Raw genomic sequence first — 19,435 nt, forward strand, 5'->3', positions numbered from 1 at the left:
TTAGCAGTAAATTGGACTCCCCGGTCGCTAATTATTTTGTCGGGACACCCATGTAGGCGATATACATGCTTCACATACAAATCAGCAAGTTTTTCAGCTGAAGGGAGTTTTGGCAGGGCCACAAAGTGTGCCTGTTTTGAGAATAGGTCCAATATTGTCCAAATGTATCTGTGGCCTCTGCTGGGGGGTAGTTCGCCTACAAAATCCATGGCCACGCATTCCCATGGCCTCATGGGCTCCACCACCTTCTGCAATAGCCCCTGGGGCTTCCCCGGTGGTGTTTTTCCCTCTGCACATAATTCACACTGCGTGACGTACCCCCTGGCGTCTTTCCTCATTCCGGGCCACCAGCATTGTTTGGCCAACAGTTTAATAGTCCTGGTGGGGCCTAGATGACCCGCACCTTTGTTATCATGGTACTTCCTTAACATTTCTCGTCTTAAACATTCAGGGATATACAATTTCTTATTTACAAACACCAAATCCCCACACAATTCTCCCTTTTCTTTGTTAGTTTGTAACCATTTGTCCATTCCATACGCTCGCTTCAACTCTTCCTCCCATATTTCTCCTCCCCCCGTGGAAATGGCAGTACGTTTGTTTTCTTTGGCCGCTTGTGCTCGAGTTAGTACTGCCAGGCCCCATTGCTTATCTAGGAATAGGCTCCCTTCAGATTCCTGAATTCCTCCCCCGTGCTGAGGCATCCGAGAGAGAGCGTCAGCGAGTATGTTATGTTTCCCCTGGAAGAATCTGAGTCTGAAATCAAAACGGCTGAAATATTGGGCCCATCTAATTTGCTTCGCCGATAGTTTACGAGGGGACCTTAGATACTGTAAATTTCTATGATCAGTCCACACCTCAAACGGTGTTCCACTTCCTTCCAGAAAGTGTCTCCAGCACTCTAGTGCTTTTAGAATAGCTAAGGCTTCTCTCTCCCAAATTGGCCAGTTTTTTTCTGTATCGCTAAACTTTTTTGACAGATAGCCACATGGCTTCAGGTTCCCCCCCTCGTCTTTCTGTAGCAGAACTGCCCCATATGCCCGGTCTGACGCATCGCAATGTAATACAAAGGCTTTAGACATATCAGGGTGCTGTAGGACAGGCTCCTCAGTAAAACGCTTTTTTAGGGCTTCGAAAGCTTCCTGGCATTCTATTGTCCAGGTCAGTTTGGCCCCTGGGGCCTTCACTTTGGCTGTTTCTCCCCTGCCTTTAGTCTTTAACAAATCCGTTAATGGCAAAGTGAGGCGCGCAAAGTCCTTGATAAATGTTCTATAGAAGTTTGCGAACCCTAGGAAGGATTGCAGCTGCTTCCGTGTTTTGGGGGCTTCCCACCCCCTCACGTCTTCTACCTTCGCAGGGTCCATCGCCACTCCCTGGGAGGAAATCCTATACCCCAGAAAGTCTATCTGGTCTTTATTGAACTCGCACTTGGCAAGCTTCGCATACAGTTTTGCTTCTCTCAACTTTTGCAGGACTTCCCTGACTAGTTCTATGTGTTGCTCCTTAGTCCGAGATATTATCAATATGTCATCTAAAAAAACAAAGACTCCCTTGTACAACAATGGATGCAACACTTCGTTGATTAATTGCATGAACGCGGCACCTCCGCCGCACAAACCGAAGGGGAGCACACGATAATTGAATAATCCGAATGCACAGGAGAAGGCCGTCTTCCACCTGTCCTCTGGTTTGATCTGCAATTTATGGTAGGCCTCAATTAAGTCCAATTTAGTGAATATCTGTCCCTCCGATAACTGGGCGATCAAGTCCTTCACTAAGGGTAGGGGGTATTTATCTGCCAGTTCTGCTATCCTGATAGAGTCTTCCTCCCCCCTTTTCCCCGGCTCCCTCTCCACTTCCTGGCTCCCTTCTTCCAACTTCATCCTGAAGATCATGCTCTTATCCTCCCAGTTGATTTGCGGGTTGGCCTGCCCCAGCCATGGCATGCCTAGTATCACATTATAGCTGGCTATTTGTGATATCACAAATGATACCTTTCCTTCCCAACTCCCTATCTTACACTTTACATCTTCGGCACTGTACTTAGCTAATGATCCCGATGCTGTGGATCCGTCCAACTGCGAAAAAGCTATTGGGGATTCTAGGTTCGTTCTTTCGCATCCCAATCCCTCGGCTAATTCAGGGGAGATGATGTTCCTGGAACATCCACAATCCACAAATGCTTTGCAGGTTGCTTGTTTGCTGCCACTTTCAAGCTGAATGGGGATCACTATCATGGCTTTGTCCTGACTTACCAACCCCCCCGAGTGGTGCCTCATCGGTGGTTCTTCCTCGGCGCGTTTCCCTGCCACGGCTCTTGGTTTGGGCGGGCCTCCGCCTTCCCCTTTTCTCTGCCAGCACTCGGCAGCCCTGTGGCCCAAACGGCCGCACACGAAGCAGCCCCTCCTGCTGGTGCTCACGTTCCCTGTCGGCTCCGTTCTCCTCCCGGCTGGGGTTGATCCCTCCTTCCGGCTCCCCTCTTTCATCTGCGGCCGCTGCTGTAGCCCTCCTCGGTGCCTCCTCGCCTGGGCCAGCGATGTCTCGATGCGCCCCGCCAGCTGAATCCATCCGCGCAGTGTGTCAGGCTCATCACGATGCACCGCCCAGGAGAGGATCTCCCGCCTGAGACCCTCTTTGAAGAGTTCTATCTTTGTCACTGCAGACCATTCCGGCACCTTTTCGGCGAGGCATTGGAACTCCTCCGCATACTCAGATACCGATCTCTGCCCCTGGGAGACGGTCTTCAACTTCTCCCTCGCCCGGATCTGCTCCAGTGGATCTCGGAAACGGGTCTCCAGGGCCCCCATAAAGCGTCGGAGTGACCCCAGACATGGGTCGCGCCGCGCGTGCAGTTGAACGTACCAGCTAGCCGCTCCCCTCTTCAACACTGCACCAATGGCCCGTACCCGGCTGGATTCCGTTCTAAAAGTGTGAGCATTGTCCTCCATATAGCCCCTCACCGTGGTCAGGAAAAAATCCAGTTCAGAGGACTCTCCCCCAAACTCGATCCTTAGTTCCTCTCGTCTCGGTAGGGGTCCCTGTGGTGGCAATCCCCAATTCTCCGCCCGTCGCAAGCCCCCTTGCGGACCAGTGGGCCCCGCTGCTGCTTCTCTTGGCCCTGTGCCACGCCCGGCATTCGCCAGGGGCACCAGGGTCTCAGTTGGGAGCGTAGCTGGGATTCTCGGAGGCTTTTCCCCTTCGTCGTCACTCTCCTCCACCCGCGTCAGGCTTGTTTGGATCTTGGGCCGGGCACCGGGCTCCTTTCGCATTTCCCTTCCCTTCGGTGCTGGAAGGTCTGCAAAGCCCTGGCTGCTTCCCACGCTCACGTCCCACATTGAGCCAGCCCGAAGTTCCCTTCCTCTCTCCGGCTCCGCCAAAACCGCCAGGCGCTCCATCGCCCTCGACATCACTGCCAGGGTGGTCTCCATCGCCGACATCCTCTCCTCCAGAAACACCATCCTCTGTGGGCCTGGGGAAGGTGAACCTTCCTCTCCTCCGGTGCTGTCTCCCCGCACCACTCCACGCCTCTGGGTTACCCCATTTGGCTGGGCATAAGCGGTGGATGACGCCAGGGCCGCCAGCTGGTGGAACTCAGCGTCCGGCTCGGGAGTGGCCCTTTCCGACCTTCCTCCTCCTGCGCCCAAGAGCTCTTCATCCTCCACTTGCATGTTACACCTCACCGCTACAGCGGGATGGTGTCCGAATTCTTGGCTTAGTGTCAGCTCACCACAGCCGCTCCTGAATGAACACACAAGACTCTCTGTGATATCACCAGAAACTTTTACTGTAGGAAACATGAACATCAGAAAAGCCAAGAATGGGATACTACGGCCAACCCTCCTTTATATACCCTCCCCCTCATTTGAACAGTCTCTTCCCGCTCAGTAAAACCCCGCGCAAATTCCCCGCCAAGTCCAGCAGCCGTTTCTTCTCCAAGTCCTGAGCCGCAGGTGTCTTATCAATGTCAGTGACCCTGAAACTCAGAGCCACATCCAGGCTCTAGTAGCAGGGTTCTGACAATTATGTGCATGAAGTAAGATACACATATTTTAAAAGTACAAGCATAGTTTTGTATCTGTATCTCTCTCTCTAGTATTTGGAAGAGAAATATGGATGGGCCTTGTTTCATACGTGGAGATGTTCTGAATTTACTCTAGCATAATCTGTGGGATTTTTAAACATACATATGAGGTTTGGAGACTTAAGTTATGAAAAGAAAGATTTGGAATTGAATAAATTAGTCTCTGAAATGAATTCATAGTATGGCATACGTGTGGGTATGAGCTGCTGTGACACAATGGGTTAAACCATGCTTGGGCAAACTTTTTTGCCTTGGGGCCTCATTGCAGGCTTGGTCAGGAGGAAGGGGTGCTGGGCACACTCTGGGTGGAGAGGGCCAGGAAAGGGCAGGACAGCGGTCATCCTCAGGTTGTTCTCTTAGCCTAAGTACGGGGCTACTCACCCCATAATTATGCTGGGAGAAAGGCAAGACATGTGGCAACTACCTCCATACTCCTCCCCTGAACCTCGAGCTATCCTCTTGCCAAGAGGAGGGTGAGACAGGTGGTGGTTGAGAGTGCTCCAGAGAGCTCTTACCTGCCGCATGCCTTCCTCGAGCCATTCTCCTGGTATATGGATGGGGCCACTCGCACTATCCTTACGCCAGGAGGAGGGCGAGACATGCAATGGCTGAGAGCACTCCAGAGGGCTCTCAACTGTTATGTGCCTCCTTCCCTTGTCTTCTTGGCATAAGGATGCGGTGGGTCACCATATCCTTATGTCAAGAGGACAACAAAGAGGGCCTGAGGTAAGCACCCAGGGGGCCGCATCCAGCCCCGGGCCTTAGTTTACCCATGCCTGGGGGTTAAACCCTTGTGCCAGCTGGACTGCTGACCTGAAGGTTGAGTTGCTGACCTGAAGGTTGCCGGTTCGAATCTGTGAGACGGGGTGAGCTCCCAGCTGTCAGCTCTAGCTTGCGGGAACATGAGAGAAGCCTCTCAGCAGGATGGTAACACATCTGGGAGTCCCCTGGGCAACGTCTCTGTAGACGGTCAATTCTCTCACACCAGAAGCAACTTGCAGTATGTTCTCAAGCTGCATCTGACACAATAAAAAAATACGTGTGGGTAAGCAGAAATCACAGGTATCTCTTTTGTACTGGTCAGAATCAAAACTACAGCTTCCTAATTTCACCACATATTGGCTTGCTTAGAGATGGAAAATGGCTGGCATCACTGTATGAAGCTGTATTTAGAACAAGATAAAGATGTTTCAAATTTTCATAAAGATTTGTTTTAACTTCCAGTTGATGAAAAACGCAAATCTAAAACGACACACACAGTTCTGTTGGAGATAATAAAAGAAGAAGGCCTGTAAGTAAAGAATGTTTAACTACTAAAATTAACAATAGTATGAGAATATACACAAAATATGGACAAACATTTTTAACAAGTTTTCTTTAAACCCTTCAAAGTAACCTGGTGCTAGAGAATACAGGTGGGTAATAGGAGTGTCCACTAGAGTCACTCCTTGACCCATAACACTATGTAACACGATTTTTGTTTCTAGGTTATAAATTTCATTTCTTAATAGGTTCTATCTTAAAAACATGGGAAAAGTTTATTAAACTCCAAAAACTTTGTTTTTGTGGGATATTTTGCTATAGTTTTTCAATGAATTTTTTTCATAGTCTCAACCAATTCAACATAATTTGTGGCAAGCACAAAAACAAAGTTTCTTCAATATAACAACTACTGTCAAAGTAAGTACTGCACAATTAAATAGGATATAACACTTCAAACCAGGAACAGAACATTTTGTCAAATTTTGTTGGTTATAGTGTAATCAACTGAAATAGAAAGAAAGCACTCAGTTGAGTTCCTGCAACACTATGCTTTTTTAATGTTTCAAGCTGAATCACTTAATTGGATGAAATGACAGTATTCTAGCTACATAGAAACTTTTAAGGCTTTCAGTGAGAATTGAGCATTTTGTTAATTACCTTGAATATCCATGTATAACCTTGAATAACTTGTGTATAACTCAAAGTTAGCTTTGGGGGTCAAAATGATGGATTTGGAGCCCTACTTGATCTGTGGAAGTTGAGGATCATTCTACAGATAAGGGAAAGCAGGGACCAGCTGCTCCTAGCTACCATCGTTTGCCCAGTCAGGCATTAAAAAAAGCCTTTCGCCGCTGAATAAGCATTAAGTCTTATTAGAAAAGGAACCATAATCTATTTTGAATAGAGTAATAAAAGGCAAAAGCATAGTTCATCCTGGGAGAACCCAAAGAAGCACTGAGCCTTTGAGAGGAAGTGCCAACTGTTGCTGTTCCCGTTGCCATTTTTCCATCAAAACGTTCACAAGGTAAAAATTGGTGCCATGGTAGAGAGAGAAAAGGGTCTGATGCTTCTTTTAGGGTCTGGGATGGACTACGTTCTCACCTTATGCCACTTCTCAGAGAAGGAGATAGATTTTTTTAATGAAAGTTTACGTGCAGTATTAACATTGACCTGTGGATAAGTCAACCCAGGTCTTTGGGGTTGACTTTTAAACTTTCTATAAGTATATGTCAAAATATACAGTATGCTTTATTATTTCTTTGTCTATCCATTGAAAAATGTGGGTCCTCTGCTCATTTACTGATTAATAAGTGCCACTTTCTTCAATTAGATTTAACCTCAAATGTGCTAGAATTGCATTGATAAAAAGGGCTCTGCGGTCATAGTTGTTAAGAAATGCTTAGCTACTTTGGTGATGAAGGGCTTGAAAAACATTTATTTTTCAGGGAGATACTGTGATTGTATTGTTTGGATTGGGCTGCAAATGTTGTTGTCTTGTTTTTTGCTAATAGTAATTGCACAATTTTTACTTTGCTTCTGATGTCTGTTCCTTAGCTTGGCACCATATCGAGGGTGGTTCCCTGTCATCTCCAGCCTTTGTTGTTCCAACTTTGTCTATTTCTATACATTTAACAGCTTAAAAGCTGTCTGGGTCAAAGGCCATAATTCAACCACAGGAAAAGACTTGATTCTTGGGGTGGTTGCAGGTAATCCTATCAAATATGCTGTTCTATACATACTGTATATTTAAAGTTATGTAGGGGGTTAATCTATTTTTGTGAATATGTCAAAACCAATAATTGAGGTAAAACTGATCTGCCTGAAGATTTGTTTTTACTTGCCTCTTTCTGCTATTTATGTTGACTCTGTTAGCAAGGTTTTAATCATATTAATTTTGTATTGATAGCTAGACTTCTTAGATTTATTAATATCTTGATTTTAGCAAGGAAAGTGTCTGTGTTATAAGAGGTCTTAGCAGAAGCTAGTTGGAGATCATATCTAAATTGAAATTTGTTTTCTGTTAATATGCGATATAGCCTCCCACCCCATCAATTTACATTTCATGTCTCTGGAAAAATCGATAAACACATTTGTTACATTTTTTTCTTCTGCTCTAGTGTGCTTTGTAAAAAATAAATATGGTGCATTTACTTTACATTTATTGAAGTAAATGACATTTTTACAACATTTATTATTTTAATAATTTTATGTTAAATAAAATGGAAATTTCAAGAGGCTGTCTCATATTTAGATTTTACTCATGTTCTTGACAAATTGCCTATGTATGGCATACATCACAGAGAAAGGTAATGAATAAACAAAAATATATATAAATAAATCATACCCAATAATATGTAATATACAGATCCTTTCTTGATGTATTAGGCTTATCTGCAATAGCTTCGTACTTTGATTTGCATTAATGACTGCAAGATTTCAAGGCATTGAATAATGTGGAGTCTTGTATCAACCAGGGAAAGTATCTGTGAGAACTAAGGTGTGTACTGTTAGGAGAAACAAACTTGCTTTTCCAGCCCAGCATATCTTTTTGACATCACATGGAATTCTGCCAGTAGGGTGAAGAGCTAGAACAAGGCTTGCTTTTCCTGCAGTTGTAAAAGTATGGGAGAAATCCAATTGTTTGCCCCAGTTACAGTATATAAATTCAATGCATGGACTTGGTTAAATCAGTGCTTGTTTAAATCTTATTGAGCCAGGAGTACAGTATGACCCCCATATCTGCAGGGAATACATTATTGGACTTACTGTGGAAACACGAAACTGCAAATAATACTAAACTCTATTGAAATGAACACCTGATGGAAGCATGTTATATTTATTTATTTATTTATTTATTTACTCTATTTATACCCTGCCTTTCTTTATCCCATAGGGGACTCAAGGCGGCTTACACAGAGGCAATTATTCCATTCCTTAAAACATACACAATTTAAAAATTAAAAATTTAATTACATTAAAATCAGATATATTAAACCTTTTAAAACATTACAATTCATAAAAATCACGCCATCTATAGTCGTAGACCAGGCTTTTCCATAGTGGTTCCATATATTCCAAAGCTGTCATTGTATTGCCCTATTCACTAAAAGCCTGATCCCACAGGCAAGTTTTTACCTTTCTTCTAAAGGCTAAGAGGCAGGGGGCTGATCTAATGTTGCTGGGGAGGGTGTTCCATAGCCGAGGGACCACCATTGAGACGGCCCTGCCTCTCGTTCCCATCAGTTGTGTCTGCGAAGGAGGCAGGACCGAGATCAGGGCCTCCCTGGATGATCTTAATCTCTGAGATGGTTCATGGGAGAGATCTATTCAGATAGGTAAGCTGGGCCAGAACCATTTAGGGCTTTAAAGGCTAAAGCCAGCACTTTGAATTGTGCTCCGTAGCAGACTGGCAGCCAGTGGAGCTGACATAACAGGGGAGTTGTATAGAATGATTCTTAGTTTTGATTCCCTATATATATATTGTTGAATTTCGACTCCCAGATTTCTCATTTGCCATTGCCAGTAGTGAAGGATTTGGGAAACGGTCCAACAACATGTGAGAATCCACAGAGAACACAGTACCCTTGTGGTTTTGTTTTTGTAGGGTGGGAGTGGACTTTTCTGTATTGCCTTAACTATTTTATATAGTGAATGCTATTAATGTTATTTATCTTGTTTGTTTTGCAATAGGTGTTGTGAATGTCTTGTTGACCACTCCACTCTGGGTAGTGAACACTCGTCTGAAACTCCAAGGGGCAAAATTTAGAAACGAAGACATTATACCAACCAATTACAAAGGCATTGCAGGTGAACATTTGTCACTTCTTAGTAGATGTAATGTTGTTATTGGTGAGCAGTCCTGTAATCTCAATCAATTTCCTTCACATATGTAGAATTGCTCTCACAGAGTATTCCCACTAATGTAAGAGGGAAAATAATCCAACATATCATCTTAAAAACTACCAAGGCAACCCGAAAAAAATAGCAGATTGGACTTTATTTAAAGACTATTTGAAACAAGAAAAGATGAAAATGATAATCTAAATTAAAGAAGAATATAGGAACATTATTGAGTCCTTATAAAGAATGGATTATATACAGAAATTGGAAGAAAATAAAGACTTTATACCATGATAAAAGAGATTGGAAGTCAACAACACACAACCTATTTGTTTTTATCCTTCCTGTTTATTCCTACTGTATCGGAAAAGCCTTCAAAAAGAACAGACGCAATCAATGTTTATTTGAAAATGCATGAGGCTGCACCACAGTTGCACAAGGTAACCTTGTGAAATGTATCTATTATTGAAAGGAAGGAAAGCATTACTGGAAAAATTATGTATCTTTGTGTTCACTGCAGAAATTGCATCAACCCCTGGCACCAGTCATATTGTCCTTGATATTTTCAAGTTGTATAGAGAAAGAGTACTTAGTGAAAATGTCTTTATCCATACTCATGATATCTACAATTTTCTGGAAATATACTTTATTGTTAATCAATCCAACAATCTTATCTTTTGGGTACTGAATAAACAATATAAATGGCATACTGTGGTGTATAAGTTTTAAACACAACTCCCTCTTGTTTTCAAAACTGCTTCTTCACACATGGATCTCACATTCTTGAAGTGTTTCATACTCCATCTTGCCTATTGACTTAATCTTTTGTAAATCTGAATATATTCCCAAGAATAATTCATTGCACCTACGTAGACGCATAAAAATGTGGAAGGTTAAGAATACATTCATAAAAATACAACCCAGGCACAACAGCACCTGCGCGTTTTGGCTCTTATCGGAAAATCTACTAAGTTTAGAAACTTGCCTTTTTTTAAAAAAAAGCAACAAGCTGGGAATTTAGACATTTTATATTGGTCGAGGCTCTCCCAACTGTATGGACACTCTGAGTGTCCATACAGTTGGGAGAGCCTGGATCAATATAAAATGTCTAAATTCCCAGCTTGTTGCTTTTTTTTTTTGAAGGCAAGTTTCTAAACTTAGTAGATTTTCCGATAAGAGCCAAAACGCGCAGGTGCTGTTGTGTCTGGGTTTTGTGAGAAACCATCTTGCACTTGTTTATGTTTTTTTTAGCCAATTAATGAAAACTTAACAATTATCCCCATTATCTATCACATTTAAAGATAACACGGCAAAATGTGCAGGTGCTGTCTTGCCTGTTTGTTTTGTGAGAAACTATACTTCACTTGTTTTTTTAAGCCAAATAATTAAGGGATAGCAATGATTTGCATTCCCATAATCAGTTAAGTTGAAAGTGCTTTTATGATGTTTCCTGGTGGGAATGTTTTGCTACTCCTTACATAACAATTCAGGTAGTTATTTATGAGGCAGGAATCCAGAATTTTAAAATATCTGCAATTGAGCAGTATTGTGTCCACTCCAAAACAAAGACTGTCTGATCTTTCTGATTTAAAAATTAGTTTATTTCCTACAACAAATTAATTTCTCAATTCTAGATCTTGATTTTATGATTTACTTTTTATTTTGTTAAATATGTCTTAACTGTAGGACTGTTCATGGATTCTGTAATGATAGTTTTCATGTTGCAGTCGAGGAACTTTAGACAAGAAGCCTTCAGGATGTTTGCTCCACTCCTGTAGACTTCCAATAATTTATTAGGATCATGATCTAGCTTTTTACCTGTGTATAAAATACAATTTTCCTCAGTGGTGTTGAGTTCCCAAAGTCTGAATATGTATGACTAATTAAGCAATCGGTATTAAAAAAACTTCTAGTCACTTAAAAAAAATATTTGCCCAATGTGACAAAAAGTTTTCTGTAAGGTTCTTACCTGCATACAGATCTTATGTATAAAGGCAACGTGTATACACTACCTAATAATATAATGAAATCTCTAGATCAGGGGTCCCCAAACTAAGGCCCGGGGGCCGGATGCGGCCCTCCAAGGTCATTTACCTGGCCCCCGCCCTCATTTTTATAATATAATATTTTTATATCAGTTTTAATAATATAACATATTGTATATACATACAATATTGATAATAATTTTATGTTATACAATATAATACTAATAGTAATATCATATAATAATATTAATTATATGTTATATATTAGATATATAAAAGTATAGTGGTATAGTTCAATATAGTAATATATAATGCTAATATTGTGTTATGCTAATAATATAATATATTTTATGTAGATACAGCTGCTCTGAGTCTCCTTCGAGGTGAGAAGGGTGGGATATAAATGTAGTAAATAAATGCAGTAAATAAATAATTAATTTTAGACTTAGGCTCGGCCAAAGTCTGACATGACTTGAAGCACACAACAACAACAACAATCCTAATTAACTTGACTATCTCATTGGCTAGTAGCAGGCCCACACTTTCCATTGAAATCCTATGTTTATATTTGAGGAGGACTGAGGTGACAGGGATGGAATCCTTTTGATCCCACCGCTGCCACCAATTGAAGAGAGCCCAATTTGTGGTACTCAACTCAGGCAGGGGAAATCTTTGTCTTAAATCCCACTGCTGCCTCCAATTCAGGAGATGTGTGCGCGTGTGAGAGGGAGGGATGGAGGATGTGTGAATGTATGACAGGGATGATTTAGTGGATAAGGAAGGATAACGGAACTGATTGGGTTTAAATGAGTAAAGATGGTAACTTATATAGGAAAGTACGGTAACTTATATAGATAGGTACGGTAACTGCCACCAACGTGAGGTAACAGGCTTACAGAGAGGCAAGGAGACTTATCTTTATGAACAATAACAAAATTCAAGTTTATTTTTGGTACATAAGCGTATGGTTTCAATCAGTAAACGTTCCGGATCTTAAGTTACAATGTAGTCTTTCTTGAATGGATATTTCTTAAATAACTTCTCTTCAACACAGTATACTAAACTCCCCCGGTCAGCTTATATTCCCAGCCTTTCCCCTGAGTGACCATAAGCTGCCGTCCTTAGCTGATTTCCACAGCTCCTAATCTTTCCAAAACCTAACTGCAACTGTCCTTTTTTAAACCCTCACAGCAACTCAACTTTTTAAAAGGGAATCTGCTCCAACAGTCATCTTAGCCACGCCCCTTTTCTCCCAAGGGAAGCTGTGTTACCATGGCAACCTACCAAATGCTGCTTCCAGCTAGTTTCCATGCTAGGCTTTTCCTTGCTAATATATAACTCTTTTTTTTCTTTAACAAACAAATAAATAAAATCATATCAATAATCTCTGTTTAACACACAACTTCTCTACAATATTGGTTAAAATTGTTTTCATTTTTAAATATTGTATTTGCATTGTTCTTTCGTTGTTGTTGTTGCTGCACTACAAATAAGACATGTGCAGTATGCATAGGAATTTGTTTGTATTTTTTTTTCAAATGATAATTCGGCCCCTCAACAGTCTGAAGGATTGTGGACCGACCCTCTGCTTAAAAAGTTTGAGGACCCCTGCTCTAGATAGTTGTAATATGAGATATTTCAGTTCTTAATCAGCTAATTTGATTAAATATTTATTGAAGCAGTCCCTGTCATGCCTTCATCAAGACTCTCACTGTTTACCCCTATTTAAGCCCTTTTTAGTTAGAGTTAGTTAGTTAGTTTGCATTTTGTATATAGTTTTGTGGGGGATCGGCCTGGAGCCCCTGGTGGCACAGTGAGTTAAACCCTTGTGCAGACAGGACTGCTGACTTGAAGGTTGGGTTGCTGACCTGAAGGTTGCCGGTTCGAATCCAATTGGGGAGAGCAAGGATGAACTCCCTCTATCAGGTCCAGCTCCCCACACGGGGACATGAGAGGAGCCTCCCACAAGGATGGTAAAAACATCAAAAACATCCGGGTGTCCCCTGGGCAACGTCCTTGCAGACGGCCAATTCTCTCACACCAGAAGTGACTTGCAGTTTCTCAAGTAGCTCCTGACATGAAAAAAAAGTCTAGATACCCCATTTTCCTTTAAGCTGCCGCTTCCCTGCCCTTTAAGAATCCTTTAAATCGCAGAGCCTCAGGCAAAACCCTTGTTCCTTGAAGAACCAGCCATTTTAGAAGTGAAAGGTGAGAGAGGAAAGCCAGGAACATTCACAAATAGTAATCACAGATGTAGTCACAGACTGAGTCCAGATGGAGTTACGTTGGAGCCAAGTCAAAAACATTTCAAGTTAAAGTAAAAGTTAGTTCAAGTTACACATTACTCCAAAGACAGACAGACACCAACAAGAGAAAAAACAGCAGAGAAGTTAAGTATTTCAGAGCCCCTCTTCTCTCAAAGACTTTAACTCTCTTTCCAGGACCTGGGAGGAGAAAGGGGTTGAAGCCTTTTTTCAGTTATTAAATCTTGTTGACTGTTTGTCCAAGTGTCCTCCGTATGTCCTCTGTCCAATCAGTTCACCTTCCAAGCAGTTAGATATCATAAGGGCAAAACAGTACCTGAAGTACAAATTATAGATTGACTTAAATCAGTGACTGAATTGGTTCTTTTCCTTTGTTGCCTGTACTCTCCAAATCTGCCTATATCCTTGACAATGATATCCTATTAACTACACCAAAAATTCTGGTGTAAATGTAGAGAGTGGCAATATAGAATAGAATTTTAGTTTGCAAAGCAAATATGGATGTTTAGGCTCCAAAGCCATGAAAATGTCTAACAAGCAGATAGTTGTTGAATATTAAAGATGATTGTTGCTCTACACTTTTCTCATCAGATGCCTTTCATCAGATAATAAGAGATGAAGGAGTCCTGGCATTGTGGAATGGTACTTTTCCTTCACTGCTGTTAGTGTTCAACCCTGCCATACAATTCATGTTCTATGAAGGGCTTAAGCGGAAGATTTTGAAGAGGCAACTGCAGGTGAGATCCCAAGGCTTGCAAGCAAAGTGGCAATAAACTCTTCATTTCAAAAGTAGATCACATAAAATATATTCCTTTATCTACATTTCATAATTTCTTATGGCATTCAATTGGCTTTTTATTTACATTGTCACAGCTTTCCTCACTGGATGCGTTCGTCATTGGAGCGATAGCCAAAGCAGTTGCCACTACCCTCACTTACCCTATGCAAACAGTACAGTCGATTTTACGGGTGGGTATCCATTCTAACAAATAAATTTTCATTTACCTTTTCTTTCTGTCACTGCTTTTATTTAGTATTTTAAAACTTTGACCAACTAATATTTGTTCCACTTGATAGTTCTTCATCTCGAATAGACTACTGCAATGTGCTCTGTGTGGGGTTGCCTTTGAAGACTGTTCAGAAGCTTCAAGTAGTCCAACGGGTGGTAGCCAGGTTGTTCACTGGATTGGCATACAGGGAGCATACAACTCCCGTTACATCAGCTCCACAGGCTGCCTGTCTGCTACCAAGTAGAATTCAAAGTGCTGGCTTTGGCCTATAAATCCCCAAACGGTTCCGGTCCAGCTTACCTGTCCAAATACATTCTAGCTGGCTCACTTTATGAGCCAGCTAGAACACCAAGATCTGCTGGGGAGTTCCTACTCTCTGTCCCACCGCAGGTGCAGTTGGTGGGGACAAAAGACTGGGCTTTCTTGGTGGTGGCCCCTTGGCTGTGAAACTCCTTCTACAATGAGATTAGATCGTCCCCCTCCCACTTAGCATTTAGAAAACAATTTAAGACTCGGTTGTTCAGGCAGGCATTCGATCAATGACAGAAATCTGGAAATAGGAAGTAGCTAAAGATACTCTGGGATCAATGTAAGGTCTAAAGGTTTTATGTTGGGTCTGTGATTGTTGTTATAGTTTGATGGTTTTAGTGGTTTTAATCTAATTTATATGTTGTCGATTTGATATATGATGTTTTAAACATGTGAGGCATTGAATTTTGCCATTGATTATGTTGCGAACCGCTTTGAATCCCCAAGGGGTGAGAAAGGCAGCAAATAAATGCAATAAATAAATAAATAAATAAATAAATTTCATAATGATACATTAATCTTATTGTGTATGTTAATTTTGCAAAATTAAGTGGGTTTAGAGTTTTTATTATAAATAGAAATTATATTTTTAGTGGAAATGCAACTAGTTTTGAATCTCAATTTCATGGCATATGGTACCCATAATGGATGTTACTGTTCTAAAGGCATTGCCTAGTCTTCCATTTATGTAGGATTTATAATGTGTCATTATGTGTATATTTTTATATCACTATATTAATTAGAGATAGAGCTTGGCGGCCTGTTTTCTTTACTTCAAATATTTTTGTCATTAGCTGTATTCCTACATACTACTACCACAGATAAACTATAATTTTGATGCACGTGGATTTACAAATCTTTTGTAGTATTTCAAGAAAATAAAGCATGTGTTTACCCTTAACAGTATGTGAGAACTAGTTGAGTACAATGCTAATTCAAGGAAATGAGATCTTAATCATACAAAATAAGATTCCTGAAATGGGCTATTAACAACACTAAATAGTTCATTAAGTTGTACTTTATATATAGACTAGCTGTGCCCGGCCACGCGTTGCTGTGGCGAAGTATGGTGGTATGGGGAATAAAGTATTGAGGAATTGGTGGTAGTTAAGGTCAAGGGTAAAGGTTTTCCCCAGACATTAAGTCCAGTCGTGTCCGACTCTGGAGGTTGGTGCTCATCTCCATTTCTAAGCCGAAGAGCCGGCGTTGTCCGTAGACTCCTACAAGGTCATGTGGGATGACTACATGGAGCGGCGTTACCTTCCCGCCAGAGCAGTACCTATTGATGCACTCACATTTGCATGTTTTCGAACTTCTGGGTTGGCAGAAGCTGGGGCTAACAGTGGGGGCTCTCTCCGCTCCCCCAAATCAAACCTGTGGCCTTTCGGTCCAGAAGTTCAGCAGCTCAGCGCTTTAACACGCTGCGCCATCAGGGGATATTATTTCCTAAAGGTTGTGAATATACAATATTTCTGATTGGTTTTTTTTGTTTGTTGGAGGCAAGTATGAATGCTGCAATTAGGAAAAATGATTAGGATGTAATGGCCTTGCAGCTTTAAAGCCTGGCTGTTTCCTCCCTGAGTGAATTTTTTGTTGGGAGGTGTTAGCTGGCCCTGATTGTTTCCTGTCTGGAATTCCCTTGTTTTCAGAGTGGTGTTGTTTGCGATATTTTATGTGCTTCTACTGTCTGTGGCCCTGAGAAAACACAGGATTTTCCAGACTTTGATGATGGGAATACTTTGTTGGGAGGTGTTAGCTGGCCCTGATTGTTTCCTGTCTGGAATACCCTTGTTTTCAGAGTGATGTTGTTTGCGATATTTTATGTGCTTCTACTGTCTGTGGCCCTGAGAAAACAGGATTTGCCAGACTTTGATGATGGGAATACTTTGTTGGGAGGTGTTAGCTGGCCCTGATTGTTTCCTGTGTGGAATTCCCCTGTTTATTTACTGTCCTGGTTTTAGAGATTATATTGTTCTGCATTATTCTATCCCAGTAATTATTTCATATTAAAGAAGAATCTCACTTATCCAACATTCGCTTATACAATGTTCTGGATTATCCAATGCAGTCTGCCTTTTCATAATCAATGTTTTTTGTAGTCAGTGTTTTAAATTCATTGTGATATTTTAGTGGTAAATTTGTAAATACAGTACAGTAGAGTCTCACTTATCCAACATAAACGGGCCGGCAGAACGTTGGATAAGCGAATATGTTGGATAATAAGGAGGGATTAAGGATAAGCCTATTAAACATCAAATTAGGTTATGATTTTACAAATTAAGCACCAAAACATCATGTTAGACAACAAATTTGTCAGAAAAAGTAGTTCAGTACACAGTAATGCTATATAGTAATTACTGTATTTATGAATTTAGCACCAAAATATCACGATATATTGAAAGCATTGACTACAAAAATGCGTTGGATAATCCAGAACGTTGGATAAGTGAGACTCTACTGTAAATACTACATAGCATTACTGCGCATGGAACTACTTTTTCTGTCAAATTTGTTGTATAATATGATGTTTTGGTGCTTAATTTGTATAACGATTACCTAATTTGATGTTTAATTGGCTTTTCCTGAATCCCTTCTTATTATCTAACATATTCACTTATCCTGCTGGCCTGTTTACGTTGGATAAGTGAGAGTCTACTGTATATTTCTAATCTTATATTATCTGCTCAGAACTGGATTATCTGAGGCCCCTTCTTCACAGCTGTATAAAATGCACACTGAAGTGGATTATATGGTAGTGCGGAGTCAAGATAATCCAGTGCAAAGCAGATAATATAAGATTATAAATGGGTAATATAGCTGTGTGGAAGGGCCTTGAGTCTACACTGCCATATAATCCAGTGCAAATCTGATAATCTGTGGAAGAAGTCTAAGTGAGGCCTAAATTTGCCTGTCCTCTAACTGAAACCTGGCTGTCCCTTGGTTGCTAGGCAACCAAGTGGGCAGAGATTAGCCCTCTAAACTGGCAGCAATTGGATAAAAAAAATTATTGCTCTCCCTCTAATTAGGACTTTATTTTTCTTTTCTTTTTGTTGTATCAACCTTGAGGCGTGGATGATGGATTGTGTTGTCAAATTTTGAGGTTGGGGGGCCTGTAGTTTTGTTGTTTTGTGAATTGCCGTGATGCCATCACTCTTTTATATATATAGATATGGTAAGTACAGAATTATGAAAACCTGCTCGTGTTCTGTATTGCTGTTTCAAGCCTGAAATGACAAAAATCTACTAATTTGCTTGCTTTAATACCTTCACAAACAACAAAAAAAGAACAACACATGAAAAGTGTTAATTGATTTTTCCCTTTTTCCTTCAGTTTGGACATCATCGACTGAACCCTGAAAATAGGAGGCTAGGTAGTCTGAAAAATGTTCTCTACCTTCTGCGACAGAGGATAAAGTAAGCTATTTTTAATCTTTTAAAAATAATCATATATGTCTCAATAACAATGTCAATCTTGTCTTAATTGAATAACTCAGGTATATTACAATAAATTGGTTAGTCATTTGAATGTAAATGGGAAAATAGTTATATAGGGATTTCTTTGGAATGAAACATTTCACCTTAATAATGTTAAAAATGTCACCCAAAATCAGTAATTATTTGTATGTAACCCTTTTGTTTCTGTGCCTTTGTACTACTAGACATATGTGGACTTATTTTCCATATATCAATGCTCCCATCTAAAATTTACTATTTTTCCCAATTCTACTGTCTTTTCATTCAGCTAGCATGCAAAGCAACTTACAATAATAAAAAAGCAACATTAGAATTGTTTGCTGGTTAAAATATAAAAATAGAGACTTATTAACTCTACTTATTTAGAAATGAATTTTCGAGAAAGCAGAAATATTCCCAGTGCTTGCCAGAATAGAGCAATTAGTTCTGCCTCCATCAGTTAAAGAACAGGTGTCTTTTAATGAGATGTTGAGGGTGGAAGGAGAAATCTTCTAGCATATTGTATTTGTTATATATTCCTACTGTATATTTAAATTATTTTCTTTATAGGCGTTTTGGATTAGTAGGGCTCTATAAAGGGCTTGAAGCAAAGCTGCTCCAAACAGTTCTGACTGCTGCACTGATGTTCCTAGTCTATGAAAAAATTACTGCTGCTACGTTCACTATCATGGGCCTAAGGCGTTCGCTGAAGAACTGAAGTGTGTGCCTCTTTTCACCACACATTTAAGTTTACGAAAAGAAAACAACTTCTGGAGAATCAGAAAACACATGCTTGGGAATAATTAGGTGCCATATAAAATTTTCTCTGAAAGAGACTCAAGAATACTGTTTCGCTATCAAATGTTCAGTGAATTCTTCACCATGCGTCTGAAAAAAAACTTGAACATCTGCTGCCCAGTCCCTTGGAGATTTTGATTTAGAAAGAAAAGGGAAGAGATAGTTCAATACTTAGATGAAAATCCTTTGAAGGATTCATTTTCTTATGGTAATAAGGGTATTCCTCATTGTGTTTATTTTTTTTCCTGGATTTAAAAATATTGTTCTATTTTCCCTTTGCAGTCTCACTGTTTTTGCCCCGGGATTTGATATTGTTTAATCTCCTTAATGACTGCTCTATTAAAAGACTTAATAGAGAACTATGATTTCAGTGTAACCTTTATTTTATTTTCTTCACTACAAATGTTTTAATTGTCCTAGAAGAGAAGTGGG

The 19,435-nt window shown here is 40.6% G+C and overlaps 1 protein-coding gene and 1 long non-coding RNA gene across 3 annotated transcripts in view; one reads left to right on the forward strand and one right to left on the reverse strand.

The window, feature by feature from the left end:
* The window catches only part of slc25a17 (solute carrier family 25 member 17), a 31,038-nt gene extending 11,670 nt beyond the window's left edge, over positions 1-19,368 (forward strand). Inside the window, exons 3-9 of the mRNA XM_062981011.1 lie at positions 5,306-5,372; positions 6,899-7,050; positions 9,035-9,151; positions 14,025-14,170; positions 14,307-14,402; positions 18,084-18,166; positions 18,776-19,368. Coding sequence (XP_062837081.1) covers positions 5,306-5,372; positions 6,899-7,050; positions 9,035-9,151; positions 14,025-14,170; positions 14,307-14,402; positions 18,084-18,166; positions 18,776-18,923 — 809 coding nt within the window. The 3' untranslated portion in view covers positions 18,924-19,368. The remainder of the gene's footprint in view (positions 1-5,305; positions 5,373-6,898; positions 7,051-9,034; positions 9,152-14,024; positions 14,171-14,306; positions 14,403-18,083; positions 18,167-18,775) is intronic.
* Positions 1-19,435, reverse strand: part of LOC134299151 (uncharacterized) — a 37,593-nt gene that overhangs the window by 6,087 nt on the left and 12,071 nt on the right. For both annotated transcript variants that reach the window (XR_010006309.1, XR_010006308.1), the window contains exon 2: positions 4,915-5,100. This is a non-coding gene — a long non-coding RNA (uncharacterized LOC134299151). The remainder of the gene's footprint in view (positions 1-4,914; positions 5,101-19,435) is intronic.

Source organism: Anolis carolinensis, chromosome 5, assembly GCF_035594765.1.
Source record: "Anolis carolinensis isolate JA03-04 chromosome 5, rAnoCar3.1.pri, whole genome shotgun sequence".
Lineage (NCBI taxonomy): Eukaryota > Metazoa > Chordata > Lepidosauria > Squamata > Dactyloidae > Anolis > Anolis carolinensis.